Consider the following 17,462-nt stretch of genomic DNA (forward strand, 5'->3'; position numbering starts at 1 on the left):
AGTAAATAACTGTAGAGCTCCGCTTTTAGGCTTGGTTAAATCTCTATTAATATTAGATCTAGTTCATGGTGCTCAATGGCTTTTTTGAAATCTTCCAGACGGTTATAACCACATGTTCGCTCTGATTGGATAGCCTGACCATGCTGCACGTGTTTGTTGAGTTTTTTTTTTTTTTTTAGCCAAAAATGACACTCATGAACAGAAGATAAATTCGTCCCGCTAATGGGCCCACAAGAAGAGGCCCTAAAGAGACATTTTGAGAAGAGAAAAATTTGTGAACAATTTGTATACCGTGAAACAAAATAGTTAACTTTGTAGGTCTACAAACTAGAAAAATGAATAAAATAGGCAATGGGGATAAACAAGCGTTGTGATTTGTTAATTATGAAAAAAAACACACACAAATTACCATCTTCAGAGTCAGGGGCCACTTGTCCACTGACGGTGACTCCCTCCAAAGCTTTCATCATTCCATCTTCTTGCTTGTTCTTCTCTTTTTGTTTCATGATCTTCACTGCTTGTTCAGTGGTCATCAGCGCAGAGTGCAGGATGTCGAATGCCATTTTTTCTATTTCTGGGTTACGTTCCTTGTTCTCTTTAGTGTAGTTCCACATGAAGAATGTGTGACTGGTAGAACTTCCAGTGGCGGCTGATGCCTCGTCAAGGGCATCTTTACACTCTTCCTCATCCTTCAGTTTGTCACGGTGAGTAACAACAGTGATGGGTGCAATTCCTTTTGGAAAACGAAAACAAACAAAAAGATAAAAATGTGTCGATGTAAGAAGAAAGGTAGTTTTTCTCATTCCCTTCCCACGTCCAGTCCGTGACATGTCGTGTTTGCTTCCAAAGATTTTGCCTGACAGTGATCAGTGTAACTTCGATTCCTGATTATCAGTAATAACATCTGGAAAAGTGTGGGCACTCTTCCTTTGCTTTACCCTGTTCTTTTGAACCCTATTATATATAGTTTAGGCTTTGCACTGTTCTTTAGCTTTACTCTGTTCTTTTGATTCCTAAAACAGGTTAGGTTTTGCACTTTTCATTTGCTTTACCCTGTTCTTTTGATCCCAATGTTAGGTTAGGCTTTGCACTGTTCTTTAGCTATACCCTGTTCTTTTGATTCCCAATATAGCTTTGCAATGAATAATGGCAGAAATTCAAATAATAATATACCCTTCCTTGCTGTTGATCAATCTTGCGATACATCAAAGCTATATACACAATTACTAATATTTTTTTTGAGAAAAGCAAATGCATATGGTGGACGGCTTTCTTTCGCAGACAAAAGAGGAGGGAAGAGGCGGGTTCACCTTTCAGACCCCCTATTTTTTAAGCCGAGCATAAGGCCTACCCTAGATCTGCCATTGCCTGGTTAACTGCGATGATAATGTCATAGATGGAATGGCAAAAAACAAAATTAAAACGTTACCAGTTTTCCGCAGTATATCTCGGATCGGTTTCAAGTAATCTCTCAGAGCCCCCTCTCCCAGCCGTGGATCATTAGCCTTTATACCAATGACGATCCCATGTATTCTTTGTCCAAATTCTATTTTCTGATGCAATTCCTTTGCTGTGCTGGTTTTGCCTTCCCTACGCCAAAGGATAATATCGCCAGACTGGGTTTTTCCGGTCAGGATATTCTTGAACTCAGCCACCTCGTTAGCATTGTAGTCGAAGAAACCCTTGGTGTCGACCAAGTGGAAGAACATCTCTGGCAGGTAGTCTTGGAGGGTTATGGTTCCTTCCTGTCCTGTGGTGCTATCCGGAGCAGTTCCCTTTTCTGTTTGCCTCACCGTTCGTTCACACGTGTTGATGAAGCAGCTCTTACCTGATCCCATGGGGCCGAACACCCCGATCCTAAGCTGGGTTACATCTTCAATTTGCAGTCCCAGGAAATTATCAAGCCTGGTTTTGTTACCAAATCTGTAATTGAACAATTCATCTCGGCGTCGACAAAGTTCTACCTCCAGCTGTAGACGTTTTTGCTCTACTTCTTTCCTTCTAGCCTCTTCTCTTGCCATTTCCCTCTGCAGCTGTTGTTTATATTCCTTGCATCGCCTCCTTTCTTCTTTCAGTTTCTCTTGTTCTATACGCAATATTTCTCTGATCTCACGTAGTCTTCGTTCACGCTCCAGCCTTAGTTTCTTCCGCCCTTTCGCTTCACGTCGATCTCTCTCTGTGTTATCCGCGTACGAGTTATGACTCTCATGACTGGAATCACCATTCTGGAAAAAGAGCACAAATTGAGTACCAGATAGGACCTTTCTTACAGGGTGCTCCAAAGGTGGACCCCTATTTTGCTTCTGACCAGTAAGTGGGGCTTGCAAAGGTAGGTCCCTCCTTGTTGTTACAAAGGGGGTGAGGTGTAAAGCTGGATTTTCTCGAGCTCCAAAAAGGAGAGGGAGGGGATGAGAGGATTTCTGTTCTTTGGGCCTTTAATAAAATATATTTTAAAGGAACAGCTAAAGGAAAGTTTCTTAAATAATTTTCAGTTTTTAATTCTTTTTAAATCTTTCAGCTCGTATAATTTTCAATTGTATTTCATACTTTTATAGTGAGTTGCATTTTTAGCTGTTAGCCTTTTATATTAGCATAGAAGAGCTAAGTTTTATTCAGATTTGCTAATAAAACTGTTATTGTTATTGTTATTGTTATTGTTGTTGTTGTTGTTGTTGTTATTATTATTATTATTATTGTAGGCACTGCGATGTAAAATAAATCGTGAAGATCAAATGTAAGTAATATTAATGACAAAAAGTAATGGAAACAAATTTAAACTAGGTTAAGCGATATATGAGTTGGACGATGTAAGTACTAGTAGTGCAGGAAACCAATAGAGTTTATGTTAAAAAAAAAATCATAATGTCTGGCTGGTACACTTGCTTCTGTCATGATATAGATATAGTGATATCATGATATGTCCCTTTTTATCACCCTGTCAATCTTATTACCCTGTCAACCAGTATTAACAAACCCGTTCTCACTCCACCCTAGAATTTCTTTTTCTCACCCACCTTGGGCCCACTAAATGTCATTTTTATCCCTCACAACAAGTCACGCAACACGATTAGCGAAAGTATTTTCAAAGATCTCAATCACAATACATGGAAAAAATAAGCATTTTCTTAAATGTGCTTGGATTAGCACTACATATGATACTGCAATATAAATACAAGCAGAACATTTCCGGAAAAAAAAAATAAAAACTCATCATTTTCACTGACATGGTCAGTTACATATCAATGAAGGCAGGCAGGTTATTTCAATTAATGGTTTTCATTCAAAAGGAAAACAATGTACTAACAAACGTAACATGCATATGGTTGTGACATTTAACATGCAAGTGTCTCTCTCCACTTAAAGAAGGCGTATCTATGCTTTTTGCATATCTGCTTTTTGTATTCAAGATGTGTTCAATAACTTGTTACGAAAGTGAAAGTAGAACTTGTGATCTACCTGGAAGTCACTGGAAGTGAAAGAAACTGAAAATGGAACGCGCACAAACTCTCCTCGCTAGCAAAATAAACGGCATGCAATGCATGCAGAGGCGATGACGTGTACGTGCTATTTCTAAAATTGTTCCAAGAAAATTGGAACATTAACAGACAGGCTGATGGTTAAGCTTAATTAAAAGTAAAAGTGAGATACAACCTGTGTGGGAAGTAGCTGTATTGTAAGTAGCTTTGCATAGTTGGGTTTTGAGAGTCCAAGCTTACTTGTTCCCTTTGTTCAATCGTTCCTCTTTGAACTGAACAATGCAATTCACCTTTTTCCCTTTTGTTTACTTTTCGAAATGACCGGCAGTGAGACTTCAAAATTTTTATGAAATAAAATGATGTAAAAGAATATTGTGATAGATGTCCCCAAGAGAAATCCAGTGGCAGATCCAGACTTTCACCAATACAGTTTATTTCACATTTCACAGATAAGTTCAGATATTTCAGTGCTCATACACTGCTCTGAAAGTGCTCATTCAACTGAATTCACCTTAAGGCAGCAAATAGTCCAGGCTAAACAGCGCTCACCAATACGTAGATTTATTGTTGACCCTTGACCTATCGCGTGTGCAACTTTCTTGTAGATCTAAAGTTGTATGTATAGATGATGTGTTTGTATTATCAGTTTGCCAGTGAGCACAAATTTATCCGATATTGCATAAAGCACAATCCACAATAACAATCTTCTTTTAAACGCTGAAATTAAAGACACTCCACAGATCCTACAAACTGCAAAAGGCAGCCACAAAGGATAAGTTCCTAGTTCCCTGAAACTAAAGATGGCGAATAAACTCTTTCTGCTGATCCTAGAGGCTGCAAAGAAATGAATAAATTTGCATCTCTGCCGATAAAGTGAAACGTGTTGTTTAAAGTACATCAACAACATACGCAGACTTGAAAACAACAAACAGTATTTTCACCATTTCTCTCTGAAATGAACACCTTATCTTGAAATTACAGACATTTGGCAACGCTAATTACCTCACCGGAAATTAACTTGTTGTTTTAACCTTATACCTGTTTTTAATGAACCTTCCTATTGATTTACCACTGACAAAACCATTATCTATTGATTTTAAAATCACAATCACTCTTCCGTTGAGAGAAAATTTAAAATACCACATTTGTAAAGCTTTACAAAAAACCAAAAACTGCAAATAAATTGTAACTTGAATTCATTATCACTACTGTAAACCTTCTGTTTTATTACAAAAATAACCTGTTTTCCATTGTGAATGGTTTTCAGCTGAAAATCCTGTGGTTAAATCACGTCTTCTACACTCTTCTGGTTGTTTTTCACAAACCAAACCTAATTTGCGCTCTTATCATGCATGACAGTTATAAGCTGTTTTCATTACAGCAAAAGCAGTGTTCCAGATAAGTGGGGGTCTTGGGTCAAAAACCCGAAAAGGTCAGCTACATGACCCAACAAACTGATAGAAAATTTCTAATGATTGGTGGGAGCAGTGGGAATTGACCAGTTGGAATTCCTTATTGACACCCTGCACTGAAAAATTATCTGGAACCCTGAAAAGGATTAGTTCTTCAGCAAATTCCTTTCTTTAAAGTTGAAAGATACATTGCATTGCCTCCAGGTAAAATATAAACAATAGCATAAACGAGAACTTCCCTCTCACATGACTTGAGTATTCTTTGGCTTTCATGTAAATGTTGTGTAACCCAACGGCTGCTCTGTTTTCCATTAAAGGAGAAGGTCACTCCAAAAACAGTGTATTTTTTCCATCACCAATAAAAAGTTCACACTGAGTTGAGTTACTCACTGTTGTTTTAGCTTCTGAAGTGGATGTGATCCCAATGAAAAGGAAGTGAAAAGTTTGACACCAGGAGCCGCCATTTTGAAAGGATTTTGAAGGCCAGGCTGCATATCCGCGACATAATTCTGTCCAAGAATGTGTTTGTTTTTTTTTTTGAGCTTTAGTATGGCTGCTCTTGAAGACAGAACGTGCTAGTGATTCCGGTGATGATAATAATCAAGTTGAATGGAACGATCGGTTGGAAATGCTCAGTGGTGGGCTCTGTGGTGTACTTGTGAGAGATGTGCACCATTCCAACACAAAGAGAATGTGTTTGTTTCCGAGAACAGCCGGAGTAGGTCACCAAGATGGAAGGTACATTTTGCAGTACAATTGCAATGGACGCAGTTAGTGGAAGAGAAAGTATATTTTTCTGGTAAATTGCTCTCAGAATTGAACTGGTGGCTTAAATAAATCCCCAGTTTGTCTCCATGTTTGTCTGATTTGTCTCCATTTTTATTTTACTGGCGGTTCAATGCGGAGGGAGTTCTGGCATCACAGAAACTGATGAGCTTTCAATGGTGTGTTTAAATCAGGCAAATGCTTTCCACCTCACAAGTCTGTGCTTTTAATTGTAAAATTTGGGTACTTTTTGCTCGTGCTCGTACGTGTTTGCCTAGGTTTCTATACACTTATGGACTACGTGGACTCTTGTGAAATACACAGTGGCTTTACATGTAAGATGCGAAGTGAAATCAACGCCTTTGACGTGAAATGTGAAATTGACAACATTCCTTATCATTACCTAAGATATTTTGTGAGAACTGCAATTTGTATTGTTGGAAAGCAAAGTATATGTAATAGATTTGGGAAAGAAGAAAAACATATGTACAACTTTTACATGCGTAAACAAGCTGAAGGAAAATCGACTCTGCTAGTGTGTTTATCCGCATCGCATGTGTCGTGTTTACTCGCCTCGTTACTTGACAAAGCATGCAGTAAAATTAAAGCTTCATTTTTTACCGTAGCACTGCTTTCATTAGCAACTGCAATTCCTAAATATAATGTAAATGAAAAAAACCTGCCCTTAATTAATGATGAATTGTTTTGATAAAATTGAAAACAAATTGTAACAGATTTAAAACAAAATTTTATTTACATGCGGATATTGGATTTCGCTATAGCAGGACTTGTTATCAGTAATTGCCGATATATAGATAGGACTGATGTACAATTAACTACTTCTTCCGTTGTATTTAAAATCAGATTAGACAGCATTTAAAAATTTGTAAGTATTTTAGCTCATCCCTGGCTGTCAAGGCCGATGATTAAATACGCTCTGATTTTTCAGCTCACACAAGAGATTTATAAATTGAAAAAATACTTTTTCGATAAAAGAAAACTGTAGCAGGTTAGTCTGACTTGCAATTCTAAAGAAATCAACCGGGCATTTAAAGTTCCCACGGTACCCTAAGAAATTTAATAAATCACTTCCAAAAACTGCATGCAGTCGCTATGCATCAATGAACACGAAAACATGAAAAACCTAGCGCCAGTCTGTGAAACATAATGAATTAAAGCTGAATTAAATACTGTTTAATTTACTGTTTAATTCATAATGAATTAAATACTGGTAAATGAAGAAAAGAATTTCATTTAGCCATTTTCCCAGTTGTTATAGAAAAAAAGCAGCAGACTCGAGGGGTCAAAAATTTTTGGCGACTAAAAAAACCTGTGCTGGTGATTCGGACATAATGACATCACGGATATGTGGCCTGGCCTTCAAGATCCTTTCAAAATGGTGGCTCCCAGTGTGGAACTTTTCACTTCTTTCTCATTGGGATCGCGTCCACTTCAGAAGCTAAAACAACGGTGAGTAACTCAACTCAATGTGTAGTTCCAGAAAATATCCATACCCCTCCCACGGAAGGGATTGGAAATTCCGGGGGGGTGGGGGGACTCAAAGGCCCAGGAATTTCCGGAGCGGGGGAGGGGGGTTGTCTCAATGATTTTTTTTTTTCCCAGACTGGTCTTAATTTTCATACAGTTGTACGTAAAGTTTCGTCGTTTGCATTTTACTTCTCGAGTCGCAAACGCAAAAAATAAATCTTGCTAATTTGTATATGTAATAGGACTACATGCTGTCCAATTTGGAAATAATTGGATGAAAAAAATTCCGACAACAGCCAAAAATTGGACGAGGCCGCAGACAAGTCCAATTTGGCTGTCAGAGGAATTTTTTTAATCCAATGATTTCCAAATTGGGCAAGCATGTAGTCCTGTTACTTATTAATTATATAGCTCGTGAGGTAATGCAGCTTTGCAAGGAAAACTACATTAACTGAAGAAAAACAGACTGGACCCTCGATCTTCCGAAACTTGGGAAAGCTTCGAAAATATCTGGTGATCTTCAGAGATCGCCGGAGATTGTCACAAGTCTTCGGAAATCCTGGGAAGTGTTCGGGTGATCTTCAGAAATCTTCAGAAGTGTTCGGGCGATCTTCGGAAATACTAAAGTGATCTTTGGAAATCTTCGGAGATGTTCGGGTGATATTCGGAAATCTTCGTAAGTGTTCGGGTGATCTTCAGAAATCTTTGGAATTGTTCGGGTGATCTTCGGAAACCTTCGGAAGTGTTTGGGAAATCTTCAGAAATCTTCGGGAGTGTTCGGGTGATCTTCAGAGATCTTCGGAAGGTTACATGTGGCCTTCGATAATCTTCAGAAGGTTAATAGCTTAATTCATTGGCTGAGACAAACTGTCCTATTTTTTCCCAAATTGGACAGTTTCTGCATTTTTACTCAAGTCCTTATTGAACACTGTCCAAATTAAATCCCAAATTGGGCAGTTGCCAGAAATTAAAGGATAATAGCTGTGCTTACAATACTGGATTAACTGACCGCCATATAATTAAAAGTGCAAAATGAAAATTTCTGTGCTGGTTAGGCTCAATATTCTGTCGCCGCTACAGCCTAGAGTCCCATCATTTTCCCGAGTAGCGGCTGGTGATCGAAGCGCATGTTGTGGAAAGTAGACAAGTTAATCGTGACTGATTAAAAATATGTCTGTCGCACTTGACCAGGTACTTCTGTCACTACTATCTGTATCGTTTCAGCTGGAAGATTTCGTCGCATTTTTAAGCTGTCATCGCAGGCATGAAAAATAACGTTTGAACTGACAGAGTGCATCAACATTGAATTTGCAGAAATTCGGAATTGGTAGATAACAGACCTCTTATCTCATTAACAATGATTCTTGAACGAGGAAAACAGTACAGTAACAATTATAGTTCTGGAGGCAAACATATTTTTAAGCGAGCCATGTGCAATATAAATCAGCAGAAATTAGATAAATAAACGACTTGCTGCTTCAATATTTTCGCATAAAAGCCAAAGACAAAGGGAAAAAACTTGTTTAACACCCGTTTTAAGTTGTTTGCTTGTCAAGTGAAATTGTTTGCCATTAAACTCATAACAAATAGATGAGCTTAGGAACTGGTGCCTGAAAGGTTAGCAGGGAGCAGAAGCTGTAAGTGGAAGGGGAGGTATCCATGGCAACCCTGGAAGCGGGAACCACCCCCAAAGCAGCCGCTAACTGGCACCGTCACACTGAATGAATCGGTGGAAACAACTTACCTGACCCATACTTACCTAGAGACCAGCAACCAAGAGGGAGGGATGGGAAGGGGCGAGAATCTGCAAAGATTCGCCAAAATACAAAGCAAACAATCCGCAACGATCAGCTGGCAGCACAGTACATACAATGCAATGTGACACAACAGCCCTGCAAATCTCCAAAGGGCCGCCCCGCAAGTTACATACTCTAAAAGGAGAAACCGCTGACTGCACTGGTTTGAGTCTAACTTTGCCTAAATCATATTTAGCCACATTTAAACTCATCACAAATAGATGAGCTTGGGAACTGGTGCCTGAAAGGTTAGCAGGGAGCAGAAGCCGTAAGCATAAGGGGAGGTATCCATGGCAACCCTGGAAGCGGGAACCACCCAAAGGAAACCTTTCTCTAGGTGCTTGGAGAACGGAGGGACCCGAGAACAGGGTGACCTGGAACCTCCAATCCCCAAATAGACCCCAAGCACCTAGCCCCACACAGATAAAGTGAAAAAAGGAGCAGCAAACACCTGACCATGCAGACGTCCACCTGATACTGCAGGTACGAGAAGCTGAAGGCGCTCTGAAGCAGAGGCAAGACACAGGCATTAAAAGGCGAAGTGGGTGACCAGCAAAGCCTAAGCCACTGTTGAGCAAAATGGCACAGGAACCCAAAGGGTATCTGGCTATGGGGCAAGTTCGCTGTGCTGCTGGGCAAATGGCCTGACAATAGCCTGATGATCTGGTAGTCCACAGCCAGCGGAAGTGGACGCAGCCCTAGTGGGAGCTGGATGGCCACTAGGAAGACACCAGCTTAGTGGAGAGGGCTGCTAAAGACTCTGACAGGGTCCTGATGTAAAGCTGATAGGCGGAGCTTGACCAGCGGTCTAAGGCTTGTATTAGGTGATCAGGAACTCCATTGCGTACCGCCACAGTGGCAGTCCCAATGCGGAAACTGTGGCTAGAGAAGTTGCCTGGAATGTTCGCGGGGGCCAGGATCTGCCGAAGCCAGTCCGTGAGCCAAGCACGTGAAAGAGGCCGCCCATTCTGGAACAGGAAAAAGGGACCTGGAACGTTGCCTCTGCTAGTGAGATACGTCATCACTGAGTGAAGGGGGCTTCAACAGGATCTGAACCGGAAAAGTTTTCAATTTTTTACATGATAAAAACGCAAAAAAGGCTCGTGAATTATGCCTGAAAACTGCTCCTCTCTCATGGGCCGAATGAACGGCTTTAATTAAAATTGGAAGGTATTTTTGGCGCAGTCTGTTGTTGTGATCACTCATGCATGACACCTCGGATGTGTAGCAAATGGAGTTGCTCTCCTCTGAATGTCATGTGCTATTTATTAATAAAGCAAAAATATATCACTAGTATGATCTGAATTCTTTTAATCCTACTGCAGAACTGATAGTTAAAAATATAAAGCAGACCAAAGCAGTGTTTATCTCATGGTCTCAATTAGCCGTCGCTGATAAATATTGTGTTTACACCAAACAAAGTGTGTTTTTCGGTACACGCATGATAAAAACCTGTGGCAAACATTTGCTTGAAGTTGCTGCCAGAGTTATGAATATTCACTGTGACAATATTGTGGTGTACTTCCCCAGCAAATTGAAGAATTACTTTTCTCGTCGCTCATGCAACTCATAGAGCAAGATCAAGAGCAAAGGGTTGCGTAAGAAAAATATTTGGCACTGCAACATGACAACCCAAATAACAGCACAGCTGCGAGGGACACTACAAAAGAACGGCTAAGAAACCTTAACTCATTGGAAACGTTACAAACAGTAAGATCTTTGTTAAAGGCCAGGAAAGATCTGATTTTCCAGCTTCCAAATAAAATTGAATCTTTCAGATATATACTTACAATGATTTGATCCACCAAAATTTGATACAAAACATGCACTGAAAATTATGTTGTTTTGATTTTATTGTTGTGCTTTAAACTGGTGCGGTGTAAAGCCTTTTCTTTTTAAGCATTTCTCTCTCAATGGTCTTGGAAATGAACTTTTTTAGTAACTGCTGCTTTATCAGAATTATGAAGCCGAATTGACGGTACTAAATCTATAATTTTCATATCGCAAATTCTGCGATGTGCATACTTGAGGTAGTCGCCATACCTTCTGGTGATATGTTAGTCACAGTATCCACCAAATTTTTCGGAAAAAAGGTAAGGATCAAAATTTGGTATCTTGCACTAAAAAAAATAGCTTATTTTTGGTTTCCACAAGGAATGATAATATTTCCAGGGGGGTGTGCAACAAAAATGGAATTTCCGGAGGGGAGGGGGTCCATTTTGTGAGCCGATTTTGGAAAATCCAGAGGGGAGGGGGGGTCATAGGAAAAATCTCTTCTGTGGGGGGGTATGGATATTTTCTGGAACTACCCAATGTAAACTTTTTATTGGTGATGGAAAAAAATACGCGGTTTTTGGAGTGACCTTCTCCTTTGAAGAGACCATAATCTAAGCTACATTAACCAATTCTGATCAAAGCAAAACCTTCAGCTAGCTCACCTTTTCGTTACACTATTCCCCATTGCTTCCTGCTATCTCAACTGGTTTCAAATATAAATGTTGTGTAACCCAACTGCCACTCTGTTTCTACTGAAGACACCATAATTCAAGCTACATTAACCAATTCTGATCAAGAAAAAAACTTGAGCTAGCTCATCTTTTCGTTACGTATACTATTCTCAGTTGCTTTCTGCTATCTCAACTGCTTTCACAGCGAACTTCTTTAATGCTTTTCTTCAATTCTAGTTCAATTTCACAAATATTTCAGCCCACAAATATGTTTAGTTCAGCCCTAAACAAAGCTCACCAATACGTAAATTTAATGTAGACCCTTGACCTATCGCGTGTCCCACACACACAATGCTCTTCTTCTAGTACAATTTCACCACTATTTCAGCCCAGATATACTTACTTCAACCCCAAACAACGCTACCAATACGTAAATTTAATGTAGAACCGTGACCTATCGTGTCTCCCATACACATAAGTTCAGTTCAGATATGCCGCTCTGTTCCTATTAAGACACCATAATCCAAGCTACATTAACCAATTCTGATCAAGAAAAAACCTTCAACTAGTTCACCTTTTCGTTACGTACACTATTCTCCATTGCTTTCTGCTATCTCAACTGCTTTCACAGCGAACTTCTTCAATGTTTTTCTTCAATTCTAGTTCAATTTCACAAATATTTCCGCCCACAAACATGTTAAGTTCAGCCCTAAACAAAGCTCACCAATACGTAAATTTAATGTAGAACCTTGACCTATCGCGTCTCCCGCACACATAAGTTCAGTTCAGATATTTCAGTGCTCGTACAATGCTCACACAGTGCTTATTTACTACCTCCCAGACTGTATTTCTCCTCCACACAGCGGCGAATCGTGCGCGACTTAAGCGCAGCGCGACAAAAGCTCTACGCTGCCTATCCTAAAGAATGCGATGCGTGCCAACATATAAGCTCTGACTACGTCATCGCTTAAAAAGAGAAATTAGTTACTTTTTTTCAATTTTCGTATCTTGCAATTGCCGCTCATTTTAAAATGGATCAGTTTTTCGGGAGAAACCGAAAATTTTCCAACCAACATGGACGCCACGCATTTCCGTTTCTGGGAGGCGAGAAGACGGGAGTTGTGTTTCACTGAGTTCAAGTAACTGTTTGACACACGGGCAGAACGATTTCGATTCCATGCATTGATCAGAAATACTTCTAATGTAAGGCTTTCCATCACTGATGGCAAAACACCCAGACAAGAGCCTTAAATTGTGCTTTACAAATGAAGTAGACGAGTAAGAAGCAAACCAATTACAAGTGTCACAAAATCGGCCATATAAATACCCAGAAATTTAACACTTCAAAAATAGCTGAACAACTGTTTTCGGCAAAAAAAAAATTGGTAAAATCTGGCAATTTTATGGACTACTTACCCCCATGTTGAAGATTTAGACAGACTTCGACCTCTACACAGCAAACGCGAATGCCTCGGCGTTCTGTTCTAAAGATGTGACGATAAATGATTACAGCGGTTATCAATCACACGCAACCTCCAGCGCAAAAGAAGTTTTGGTGGACGTCAATCATCTCCGCTTCCTTGCCGACGATATGCAAAATTTACCCGAAAAAGTGAAACCTTACAGCGGTCCACTCGTAAAAAGTATCATTTTACTTTCGGTATGTAGGGCTAGCGCACTAAATACATTGACAGTAAATATTCCTTGAAATTCATAACTGAAGACGGGCAGGTCGGGTTTCTCAACGGCCATTCGCATGCATGAATGACCCCGAGAGCAAGCAAATCTACGCGCAAACAAATTATTTCTGCACGTATTTGTCTTGGGGCTACGGACTGAACAAGACTTCAACGTATATAATTTTGTAAGGTAATAAGTTATCAGTTCTATAGAATTAAGTATTGTTCAGTCCGTAGCCCCAAGAAAAATACGTGCAGAAATAATTTCTTTGCGTATAGATTTACTTGCTCTCGGGGTCATTCATGCATGCGAATGGCCGTTGAAAAACCCGACAAACGTTTTCACTCATAGATTTCAAGGATGTAGTTAGTGAGCTAGCCGTGATAATTTTTACGAGTGGACCGCTGCAGGGTTTCACTTTCAGTTAAATTTTGCATACGGTCGGCAAGGAGGCGGAGATGCTTGACGTCCACCAAAACTTAGGTTTTGTCTAGACTTTTTTCCCCGGGGGAGGGGACTCCCATATGGAGTGGACGGGGATGCTCGTCGAAAATTTTGAATTTAACCCCTAAAAGAGACCAATCTGGGCGTGGCCGAAGCTTATGCAGACCCCTAAAAGAGACCAGTTTATAAAACAGACAAATAAAAAGTACAGTGACTTTTAATGATGGCGAATTTGTTTATATGAATTGAGTAAATATAAAGAATCAAAATTCTTTCTCTTTTGTTATTTCTTCGCGTGCAACCCTTAACGAGACCTTGACGGCTAAAAATAATGACATTTTGCCCAGAACACCCTAAGCGAGACCAAAATCCGAAATTTACACCCCTAAGCGAGACGACGAGCATCCCCGTCCATTCCATATGGGAGTCCCCCCCCCCCCGGGCTTTTTTCGCGCTGAAGGTCGGGTGTGATTGATAACCGCTGTAAAATAAACCTTTATATGGTGTGAGATGGGAATTTTCCCTCGATCCTGTGTTTTCCGGGAATCTCGCGTCACGTGATCTTTACAAAAGGAGAGCTCGTAGTCCCTCTTTCGCTTAGTCCGTCGTGCGTGACGCGAAAGAAAACCGCGAGAAAAAAAATAGTGGCGCGAAATCCTGTAGGCGAGGAGCGCGCGAAAGGAAACTGTACGGCCCCGCAAATGATCCCCAAATTTTACTGCAAATGATCCCAGGACCGGAAATGATCCCCAGATTGTGTCATAAATGATCCCGGACCGAAAATGGTCGCCTCGCCATAAAATTTGGAAATGTGAGGACTCAGGAATTTGGACAGTGGATTTTAAATTTATGCAATCGCTTTTTTTATCACTGTGAAACTCAGAAAACCTTGAACATTTGGATTTGATTCCAAAAAGTTAATTTGGTACTGAACCAATCACTATCAAGTTCAGGACAGGCGAGAAAACCTCAAAACCACAACCAACAGGCCACGTTCGATATATCAATATTCTCACATCGATCCGAGGCTTTCAGGTCCAAATTGAAATAGTTTTTTTAAGTTTCCTTTGTGTTTCAATATGGTTGGCCATTCGTTTCAAAATTACGACAGGGTATACGCGGGTTTTTCTGCCTCGTATACTTGTTTACATACGTTACGTATGGGCTTCAAGCTCATATATACGACCATTTAGATCGCGTATATACACATTTTTAAAGGGCCACATATTTGCGTAAATTCAAGCGTGGGGATATGCGAAATAAATGCTCAAATATACGCGTCCTACAAGGACCCATATATACGCGTGCTAAAATGCGCGTATATGCGGGTCTCGCAAATTACGTCTTATATGCCAGCACGAAATGTGCCTTTTAAGAGAATGGTTGTTCGTGTTTGACAGCAATGAAAATTACTTTAACTAGGAATCTTCAATATGGCGGCAGTGGTAAAATGCCTTGTCTTACTCTATCTGCTATTTAAGAGTCATACTCAGTTATTTTCGAGCTATGTAAAAAGGTCGCGGCCACGGTACCTCGCCGATTTTGCTGAGATTTGGCTTGCAGGCTTGTTTAAGAGTCCTAACATCGAAATGGATGTTAAAAGTTCCAATTCTTTTTACTTTGGAAAATATCGAGAAGGCCGATTTCGAGTGACCTTGGCGGTCGCCAATATGGCGGATCGAAGGAGTTCTTGTTACTTCAATCCTGATCCTGTCATCGTAAGTTCTCGATTATTCTTGTAACAGACACAAAGAACTATCCTTCTTTGTCTTATTTATTAACATAAATCCAGAAAATGATAAGTTTGAACGACCAACGGCCAAGAAGCTCGAAGTTATGTTTACGTCGCTTTTAATAGCCGCAAATTTACTGCAAATTAGAAACCTGATATCTCCATTGTTATCTCGATTAAGAACTAGCCATTTACCCTGAACACAAATTGTTTATTGAATAATTGATTTCCTTAATAAAAAAATAGGGGAAATTTAACGGTGTATATAAAAAAATTATAGCACCAGTGACAGTCTGAACAGTTCAGCCATAGCTGAGGACCAGTCTGTTTAGGGAATACGGCAGATGTTAATTGAGAGAGATGAAAAAAACTGTTCCTGTCGTCTAAATAAAGTTATTTCCATGTTTCTTGTTTATATGGTACAAATACCCTACGTCTTAAGACATGTTAAAAAAATGTTGATACGTGATTTCTGAAGAAATCTTGAACTGACATGGATCATTTTGTTGTTAAATTGTAAACATTCTTCATAAACACGCACTCGATTTCTTTTTTCCAAATCAAAGTATTTTGGAAATAACCCAGAACATAGGAACTCAATTTTCATTCCAATACCGAAAAAAAAAACTGGTCAATGGTATCCAGATTACGTGGCTACAAACTATCGCGGAAATACCGACCGACATAATTTCAATCACTGTTGAGTACAAATATGCAAATTACGTCACGTTTCAAATTAAGTCCTCTTAAACTCCCCTTTGTACTTCCCTTTCCCTAGATGGCATATAAAAATCACCCACCTTAGCTTCTATTGTGAATTGAAACAGTTGTGTATCCCGGTAGAATTTGAAGCCTGAACGATGAACGTCGTGGACATCACGAGGATGACTGATCGACAAGTTGATGTGAAATGAACATCCTTTGCCGTTCGCTAACTTGCAGCGCGCGCATCCGCTAATTAAGTTTATTCACTCAATCCTACCGTGAACAGGGTGAAGAATTTTCCTTGCTGTGGTTTGAATTAAGGTAAGTGGTTTTGTTTTATTTCTATCTTTATTTCTTTAGCAATATTACCCGTACCCTCAGCGTACCTCAGAAGCGTTTTTGCTTTTAAAAGGGTAACAGAACAAAAGTTGAGCTCAAATTGATTACTTGATAACTGAATTGCTCGTAGAGATTCAATGTAAACTTGTGCTTCTTGATTTTTATTTCAGTGCTTTTGATTTGCTCATCGATTTCCAGTTCTGAATGGCTTTCATCGACTCAAAGATGACGTAACAATGGTTAGATGTGGGTTTTCAAAGTTTGTTACGGACAGCTGCGGACAAAGCATAGCATCAAGCGAGTGCGTATCGCTTTCACAATGTACCAGAGATATAAGGCCACATCTCAAAGGTTTCAACGTTATCGATGCTTCGCTTAAAAGCGAAATTCAGCTTCTTTGGGCAAGAGCAGGTACTGATTCTAATTACTTATCTATTTCATTCTAAAGATTTTCGCCCCATAATTTGATGTTCTATACCCGCTGTATCGACGGTTCCTAGAAAATACAACTTATCCTTAGCGCCCGGTAATCTGGGTTCTAAGCTGGGAAGTGACTTGAAGCGGAATATTCTTGAGTGGGTAATCCTCGTCTGGGGAAAGGACATCCTGCCGTTCGCATAGTTGACATGAAGAATCAAACTGAGCGGACCATCAGAAGAGTACGATACGACTTATTACACTGACGGTGACCACGTTTCTTTTTCTTTTTTTTTTTCTTTTTTCTCGATCGTACCTACTCTCTGATGCGACAGGGAATTTTGCCTGGGCTGATCGCTGTGCATGACTTTTTTGCGCAATTCTGCCTTGCTCAAAGTTTTTAGTTTTGCTTTTGGTATATACCCCGCTATAACGTTTCTAACGGTATTTCCCTAATTACAAGTATATGCTCTTTGCAGGCGTTTTCAACTTACTGCAGGAAACTATGTGACAGTGGCAAGACAAATGAAAATTCCTCGAGATGTTGATGGTCAGAGACAATTCTCACACGAAGAGGTTTTGTTCTCCTCGCAAATTCAAAGTTTCTTTTCACGGCGGGCAAAATGCGAAAACTCAGAAGCCCAGTCAGTTTCCGACCAAGACTATGAAGCAGCTGAAGAAGCGCTGGCAACCTTACGAAATGTAGGGGAGCAGATACAGCCCAAGAACCCAGTCATGTACGATGGTTACAATTTTTGCGA

At 39.9% G+C, this 17,462-nt stretch overlaps 1 protein-coding gene across 1 annotated transcript; it reads right to left on the reverse strand.

Annotated features, from left to right (window-relative positions):
* Nucleotides 1-134: 134 nt before the first annotated feature.
* Nucleotides 135-12,943, reverse strand: LOC149108814 (uncharacterized). Its single transcript, XM_089293324.1, has 3 exons — nucleotides 12,801-12,943; nucleotides 1,430-2,225; nucleotides 135-733 (listed from the first exon to the last, which is right to left on the reverse strand). The coding sequence occupies exons 1-3, from the start codon at nucleotides 12,804-12,806 to the stop codon at nucleotides 321-323; spliced, it is 1,215 nt and encodes a 404-aa protein (XP_089149450.1). The 5' UTR covers nucleotides 12,807-12,943; the 3' UTR covers nucleotides 135-320.
* Nucleotides 12,944-17,462: the final 4,519 nt, after the last annotated feature.

The sequence above is a fragment of the Orbicella faveolata genome, unplaced genomic scaffold (genome assembly GCF_042242905.1).
Source record: "Orbicella faveolata isolate gen_17 unplaced genomic scaffold, um_ofav_v1 contig_25, whole genome shotgun sequence".
Taxonomy (NCBI): domain Eukaryota; kingdom Metazoa; phylum Cnidaria; class Anthozoa; order Scleractinia; family Merulinidae; genus Orbicella; species Orbicella faveolata.

Excerpts from the sequence above, each read along its gene's own strand:
- LOC149108814 (XM_089293324.1), bottom strand. Across the intron at positions 734-1,429 it reads AGATATACTGCGGAAAACTG|GAATTGCACCCATCACTGTT; the intron begins GTAACGTTTTAA and ends GTTTTCCAAAAG.